The 8,316-nt window shown below is 51.2% G+C and overlaps 1 protein-coding gene across 1 annotated transcript; it reads left to right on the top strand.

The window, feature by feature from the left end:
* The first annotated feature begins 1,092 nt into the window (after window positions 1–1,092).
* Window positions 1,093–2,022, top strand: LOC149858605 (olfactory receptor 10R2-like). Its single transcript, XM_090061563.1, has one exon. The coding sequence runs from the start codon at window positions 1,093–1,095 to the stop codon at window positions 2,020–2,022; it is 930 nt and encodes a 309-aa protein (XP_089917689.1).
* The last annotated feature ends 6,294 nt before the right edge of the window (window positions 2,023–8,316 follow it).

Raw genomic sequence — 8,316 nt, 5'->3', positions numbered from 1 at the left:
TGCCCAAAGTCTCACACCAGAGTGAGGAGGGGCAGGAGAAATGGTCTCAGGGTAAGGGAGTTACCAGGACAGGAGTGCAGGGCACAAGACTGGGAGGCATCTCCTTAGTACTGGCCCTCCACTGCCATTCCAGACTATGTCTCAGTCCTCAGATGCACCATCTCAGCCCTAGCTCCTTGGGGAAGGCTGTCCCTGAACTTCCCTGGTCTGATGGCTACAAACCTGCTAATTGCCAAGATGAGCTTGCACATGTGATGGGTGTCCCAGGGATTACTCCCTCACCACACCATAGCCAAGGGCTCTGAGTCCCTGGCAGGCCAGATCTGCTCCTGCTGCCTCCAGTGGTGATGGACTGAGTTGCTAGAACAGCGAGACCCTGAGATCAGATTGACACAGAGCAGGTCGAAGGACTCTGGGGCTGCTGGTCACTGCCAGAGCCAGCCTCTGTCCATGGCAGGGATGGGGGGTGCCCTGTTGGACTGCCAGGGCCAGGCCTTGGGGGATGCTGGCTGTGCCCAGTGAGGAGTGAGAAGCCCAAGCTGCTAAAGGGAGGGTGGGGGTAGAGGAGAGCAGCTCCAGGGTGGTTTTCTGTTCACAGAGCAAACTTTGGTCAGAGCAGACCCAGTGCACACTTGTGTCCTCCAGATTGCGGAGCCAGGACCTCTGAGACTTTGGAAATGTCTGATTAAGGTAAGACCCCACCATGTGTCTCTGGCAGTTCTTATGTTCTTAAGCTAATGGGATGCCAGGTAGCAAAGCAGTGAGAGCCTGGCCAGGAGTACAGCTCCAAGCTGCCAGGGGAAAGGGGCAGAATATCTCCACATGGGAAATCCAGATACAAGATAGCACAACCACTGGTTCCTCATACACCGTGCCCCACAGGGACACTGGGAACAGCAACAAGGGGGACAGGGGGACAGAGACTGGCCTTGGGAGATGGGCTGGGAGGGAAAGGCTGGCTCAGATGCCATCACGGCCAGGTCGTGCAGGCCTAGAAAGCAGGCAGCCACAAAGACAGAAGGGTGGGGTGGGATGGCTCTCTGTGGTGCTATGTGCTGTCTGTCCCCTCAGCCATGAGCCACGGCCCAGGGCATGGCCAACGAGACCTGGGTGAGCAAGTTCATCCTCGTGGGCTTCTCGGGCTTGGCAGATCTGCAGCTGCTGCTCTTTGTGCTGTTTGCCCTCCTGTATGCGGCGACACTGGTGGGGAACGCGCTCATCTTGACTGTAGTGTGGGCTGACCGCCGCCTGCACACCCCCATGTACTTCTTTCTGGGGGCTCTTTCCATCTCAGAGACCTGCTACACCTTTTCCATCTTGATCCCCATGCTGGGGGGCTTGGTGGGTGCCAGCTGCACCATGTCCCGCACTGGCTGTGCGGTCCAGATGTATGTCTTCATTGGCCTGGCTTGCAACAACTGCTTCCTGCTGGCAGGCATGGGCTATGACCGATACCTGGCCATCTGCCACCCATTGCAATACCCCATCCTCATGAGCCGCCTGGTCTGTGCCCGGATGGTGGCCATGGCCCTCCTCAGTGGGCTTCTCATCTCCCTGGGCCAGACCCTCTTCATTTTCAGCCTGCCCTTCTGTGGCCCCAACACCATCCACCATTTCTTCTGTGACCTACTGCCGGTCATCCGGCTGGCCTGTACTGACACCTCCCTCAATGAGGCTGTGACTTTTGCCCTCAGCCTCCTGGTCATTGCCCTGCCCTTTGGACTCATCATCCTCTCCTACCTCTACATCCTGGGCACCATCCTGCGCATCCCCTCGGTGGCTGGGCGACGCAAGGCTTTCTCCACCTGCGCCTCCCACCTCACTGTGGTGGTCCTGCACTTCGGCTGCGCTTCAGCCATGTACCTCCGCCCAGCCATGGATGATGACTCTGAGTGGGACCAGCTGATCTCTGTGTCCTACACGGTGGTGACACCCCTGCTCAACCCCATGGTCTACACCCTCCGGAACAGGGAGGTGCAGATGGCGCTCAGGAGGGTGTTGGGCATCAATGTGGGGCCCTAGGGTGACAGCCAGCTGTGCTGATGGGCGGGGGGCATGTTCTCCTGGTGATGCCCTGTGCCAGGGGAGGATTCTTCCTTCAAGGTGCAATGGATGAGCCATGCCCAGTGCTGGGGGTGGGGCAGACACATTCCCTGAGGGGGCACCAGCTCAAGTTACCCAGGACCAGACCTGATGCCCTGATGATGGGCTGGCAGCAGTTCTGTGCAGCCAGCTGGGTATGCGTGTCATGCCCGGGATTCTCCTGAGGCTGAGGGCTAAGTGGGCCTTAGAGACCTGTTCCCTTCCCCAACACAGATATGGTCCTTCCAGATCAGTACTGGACATGGTGTCTGGTGGCTGCCATCCTGCAGGACAAGCAGAGGGAACAATGTCTGGGGTAACCCCTCTGCCTTGGACTGAGTTCTGGGGGGCTGGTAGATGAGCACGAGAGGTACAAACCTAGATGGGGCCCTGTATCCCCTGGACCTGGCATGTTGGTGAAGCCAGGATGATGCCCCTCTGCCCTCTTCTGTCCCAGGCCAAGATGCTGCCCCTCCCTCCCCCCAGGCCCCAGCTAGCCCCTTCTCCAGTATCCTGAAGGGTGAGACAAGTGCTCTCCATTGTGTCCTGTCTCTCCCCAACCCTGTGTTAGCTTCATCCACAGCCACCCCCACACAGCAGTCCTTCCCCAAGCTGGCCCAAAGCTGTAGCCCACCTTCGTGCTTCTGCTCTGCCCACAGGACATCTCAGGAAGTTGTGGGGCTGGAAACCTGGTCAGTCTATCACCCGGAGTATGACACAGAATGAGCAGGATGCACTTTCCCATTGCCCCAGTACTGTCCCGGCCAATCCCTGCCCTGTCTGTGTAGGGAGGGTTCCTCAAGGACCCCTGTCAAACATCTACTGCTTGGACTGGGAAACTGGAAAAAAAATGGATTCTGGTCAGCCAACCTCTTCTTATTTAAACTCAGTTTATTTTTAATTTAATTCAGACAATTTTTTAAACATAATTTTGCAATAAAACCATTGAAACACTTCGGTTAAGAAATGTCAAGCAAAATTTTTTCCACTTTTTTACATTTCCCCCCACTTTCCCCCAGTTTTTTGCATATATAAACTGCATGAAACATTCCCCCAGCAGCTCCACAGCTCACCTGGAAAAGCCCAGTTCTATCCATCATTCCATCTGTGTATCTTGCTATCCATCCATCACTCCCCATAAACCTCCTCTGTCTCCCTCTGTTTAAACATGTTGAGGCTAAACCTGTTCCTCAGACCACACAGATGAATGAATCACAGGGGCTTTTATAGGCAAAAGGGACTTGCCATGAGAGTGCATCATCTCATCTAGCAAGTATGGCAGAAGACCAGTGTGGCTTAGCAGGGAACTCTTCAGTGAGCTAAACCGTAAAAAGGAAACTTATAAGAAGCGGAAACTTGAACAAACAACTGGGGAGGAGTATAAGAGTATTGTTTGGGCATGCAGGGTGGAATCAGGAATACCAAAGCATAATTGGAGTTGCAACTAGCAGGTGCCATGAAGTGTAACAAGAAGGGTTTCTACAAGTATGTTAGCAACAAGAGGAAGATCAGGATAAGTGTGAATCCCTTGCTGAATGTAGGAAGCAACCTAGTGAGAGATGATGTGGAAAAGGCTGAAGTGCTCAATGCCTTTTTTACTTCAGTCTTTACAGGTGAGGTCACTTCCAAGCTACTGCATCTGACAGCACAGTTTGGGGAGGAGGTGAGCAGACAGCAGTGGTGAAAGAACAGGTTAGGGACTAGAAAATCTGGATGTGTACAAGTCCATGGGGCCAGATGGGATGCACCTGAGGGTGCTGAGGGTGTTGGCAGATATGATTGCAGAGCCACTGGCCATTATCTTTGAAAACTCATGGTGACTGGGAGAGGTCCTGAATGACTGGAGAAGGGCAGATATAGTGCCCATCTTTAAGAAAGGGAAGAAAAAGGATCCAGGGAACTACAGACTAATCAGCCTCACCTAAGTTGGAAACATGGAGCAAGTCCTCAAGGAATCCATTTCTAGGCACTTGGAGAAGAAGGTGATTAGGAACAGGCAGCATGGATTCACCATGGGCAAGTCGTACCTGACCAACCTGATTATCGCCTTCTATCATGAGATGACTGGCTCTGTGGATGCAGGGAGAGCAGTGGACATGATATACTTTGACTTTAGCAAGGCTTTTGACACTGTCTCCCACAACATTCCCACAAGCAAGCTAAAGAAGTACAATGTGATGGGCTAACTGGTGGGATGGGTTTGGCCTGGAGGTTTTGAAAAGTTAAAAAATAATTGGTGGGGGGTGGGGGAAAGAGGGGGGGATTTCCTTTCCCCCACCAATCAGGCCCCAGAAAAGGAGAAGGCTTGCCCTCCTTGCTCAGGGACCAGGCAGGGAAACTGGACCTGAGAGTAGATTCACCTCTCATGTGGCCTGATTGTCCCACCTGCCACTTGGAGGGGGATAAAAGGGGCAGTGCACCTGGCCCCGGGAGAGAAGATGATGAGGGACAAAGGAGAGATGCCCTGAAGAGCTGGTGAGACCTGGCCAGCAGGGTGGAGCAGTTGCCCCAGAAGAGCCTTGGAGCCTGGGAATGTCAGGAGGTGGCTTGGTTGAAGATTGGGGCTGCAGGCAGTGGCTTGGGCTGTGGCCACTTGGTGCACAGGTGGTGTATGATGGATCCTTGGCTGGGAAACAAGACCCAAGACACAGGCGGTGGTTCGGGCATCTGACTCTTGGCAGGAAGGACGGGAGCTCAGTGTGTAGAGGTGGCCCATGGCAGGGACTCAAGCCCTGAGCTGCAGGAGGTGGCTTGGGCATCTGACCCCCAGCAGGAAGGCCGGGAGCTCAGCGTGCAGAGGCAGCGTATGGGGACCCAAGACCCAAGCTGCAGCATGAGGCCAGGATGCTCAGCATGCAGATGGCATGCAGAGGATCCTGGAGGGACAAGAGCCTGGTGGCACAAGCAGTTACTTAGGCATTGATAGCTCTGTGGTTGAGTTCTCATCTGCCTTGTAGAAAACCTGGGTTTGATTCCCAACTAAGGCACTAGAGGGGTGAGTTACTGGATTGAAGGGTTTCTTCACTTCTTTCCCTGCCTCACCAGGTACCTGCACCTTATTTTGTGAAACACTATACCTCAAGCTTGTTGTTGATTTGCCTTTGCTAGATGTATATGTCTACCTTACCTTTACTGAACCCCCTCTTGTTCTCCTGCACCCGTTGCCCTCCCCACCTGTGTGTCATATCTTAACCTGGTTATTTTTCTATTAAACTTGTATATGGCTACTTTCCAGCTGGTCTTGGCTGTACTCTATAGGGGATAGGAGGGAAGTGGCTACCCTTCCCACAGCATGCTAGCACTCACTAAATCCCTTGAATTGGAGAGGGGTACCTTGTCTGAGTACCACCTGGGTTACAACAGGTTGGATGAACAGACTGTAAGGTGGATAGAAAACTGGCTGGATTGTCAGTCTCAAAGGATAGTGATCAATGGCTTGGTGTCTGTTTGGCAGCTGGTATCAAGTGAAGTGTCTTAGGGGTCAGTTCTGGGGCTGGTTTTGTTTAATATCACCATCAGTGACCTAGAGGATGGGATGGGGTGCACCCTCAGCAAGTTTGCAGATGATACCAAACTGTGGGGATAGGGCTGTATTGATAGCTGGAGGTTAGGGCTAGGATTCAGAGGGACATAGACAAATTGGAGAATTGAGCCAAAAGAAATTGAGCAGCAGGGCAGGCCTTACGAGGAGGCTATGGGACCTGAACCTGTTCAGCCTCCACAAGAGAAAGCTGAGAGGGGATCTGGTGGCCGTCTATAACAAGAGGAACAGTGGGGAACAGGAGAGTCCCTGTTCCCCCAAGCACTACCAGGAATGAGTAGGAACAACGGTCACAAGCTGGTAGATTCAGACTAGACATCAGGAGGCGCTACTTCACTGTCAGGACTGCTAGGATCTGGAACCAACTTCCGAGGGAAGTGGTGCTCGCTCCTACCCTGGAGGTCTTCAAAAGCAGGTTAGATAATCACCTAGCCAGGGTCATCTGACCCCAGTACGTTTTCCTGCCCATGGCAGGGGGTCGGGCTTGATGATCTGCTCAGGTCCCTTCTGACCCTACCAACTATGAAACTATGAAATCTCATGAAGTTCAATCAGGAGATGTACTAAGTTCTGCACTTAGGATAGAACAATCCCATTCACTTGTACAGGCTTGGGACCAACTGGCTAAGCAGTGGCTCTGCAGAAAAGGACCTGAGGCAACAAGCTAAATATGAACCTGGTTCCAGTGACAACAAGCTAAATATGAACTAACCATGTGCCCTTGTTGTGAAGAAGGCTAACAGCATTCTGGGCTACATTAGTAGGAGCGTTGCCAGCAGATTTAGCGAAGTGATTATTCCCCTCTATTCAGCACTGGTGAGGCCAAATCTGGAGTCCTGTGTCCAGTTTTGGGTCCCCCACTACCGAAAGGATGTGGACAAGTTGGAGAGAGTCCAACGGAGGGCAACAAGAATGGCTGGGGGCACGTGGCACATGATTTTTTAGGGGAGGCTGAGGGAACAGGGCTTATTTGGTCTGGAGAATAGAAGGCTGAGGGAAGATTTAATAAGAGCCTTCAGCTAGCCGAAGGGGGTCCACAAAGAATGGAGCTGGACTGCTCTGAGTGGTGGCAGATGACAGAACAAGGAGCAGTGGTCTGAAGTTGCAACAAGGGAAGTTGAAGTTAGATATCAGGAAAAACTCCGTCACTAGGAGGGTAGTAAAGCACAGGAACAGGTTACCCAGAGAGGTTGTAGAATCTCCATACTTAGAGGTTTTTGAGACCAAGCTAGACAAAGACTTGTCTGGGCTGATTTAGTTGGCACTGGTCTTGCTTTGAGCGAGGGTTTGGACTAGATGATATCCTGAGGTCCCTTCCAACCATCATTTTCTATGATTATGTGATTGTTGTATCTGTTTCGCATGTTTGCTTCCATCCTGCAATAAGTGAAGGTAGGATAGCTGATCCTTGAATGAAACAGCTGCTAAATTATCATGGTTCAGCTTCACCAAATGTGGGATAGAGCAAACTCACAGAACAGTTCCACCAGATCAGTCTGATCAGGACAAAGTCCAGCCCCTCCTTTCTTCTCAGTGGCTGTGTCCACATGAGATGCTGACTGCATACTAGCTCGTTACTACTGTGCAGTAGCATTGCGTGGCATGAAGCATGACATGACATTACCAAAAAAAGCCATTCCAAAAAAAAGCCGGTCAGTGTTACCAAAAAAAGCCACTCGGGGATGGCTACTATGCAGTAACTCTGGTTATTGTGCAGTTAGTTAGTACTTGTGTATGCAAGTGCTAAATGACTGCAGTAACAACTGTGCGGTCAGTATCTTGTGTAGATGTGGCCAGCCAGTACTATTATTGCTGCTGTCCATACCTTCAGTTTAGTAATATGGATGTGACAGGGGCTGACTCTTCCATCCCCCTGGCCCATGGTAGGACTAAATAGTTCACTAATGAGGCCTGACTCAAGAGCAGGCAGCAGCATCAGTGAGCTTTGCACAAGCCAAAAGAATTGTGCCCTTCACGGGCTTCCTCTGGCATCAACCCTGGTTTGGTACCAAGCTTTCATCATTGTGGGGCTGCCTGGAGCACTGCACCACATTGAGGGAGGCTGCAAAGGAGGGAACCAAGGGAGGATCAGGGAATGGAGCAGAGTCCAACCCCTGCATGTCACACCTTTGTTACTCTTAAATCTTGGATCAAGGAGCCACTGGGTTGTTGAGAGAAAGAACCTTTGAGACAGGAGTTTCCACTCTACTCAGATTTATTCAGCAGACAGCACACGGCCCCATACCAGAGTAAATCTATAAAACCGTGCAATAGTACAAGAACAAAATTTTAAAAAAGTGAAATAATAAACAGTATTATTTTTGTGCAATCTGTTTTTACCTGAACTGAAATGTAATATTTTAATTGTTTATGTGGCCTGCCAGCCAGGACCACTCATTTGAAATGGCTCTTCCAGGGCAAAACTTCAAGAGCCTCTGACTTGAGTCTGTGTTCTCCTATTTAACTCAGCAAAAGAATGGAACTAGGCCTTTTAGGTCTGTCTTTACACAAGGTTAACCCAAACCATCTGTTATTTTAGTTACACAGTTACAGCAACAATGTACAGTTCCTTTCTTTATACAAAGGAAGATAGACACAGGATACAGGATGGTGGCCTCTATTGTGTTCCTAAGGCTCCATCTGCACGTTACATTTAAAACGTGATTAATGGGTTAATTGTGTCTTAAGTTGTG

The sequence above is a fragment of the Crocodylus siamensis genome, chromosome 8, assembly GCF_052110815.1.
Source record: "Crocodylus siamensis isolate JL-2025a chromosome 8, ASM5211081v1, whole genome shotgun sequence".
Taxonomy (NCBI): domain Eukaryota; kingdom Metazoa; phylum Chordata; order Crocodylia; family Crocodylidae; genus Crocodylus; species Crocodylus siamensis.
The sequence above is the reverse complement of the archived record's forward strand: the minus strand, read 5'-3'. Positions and strand labels throughout refer to the sequence as shown.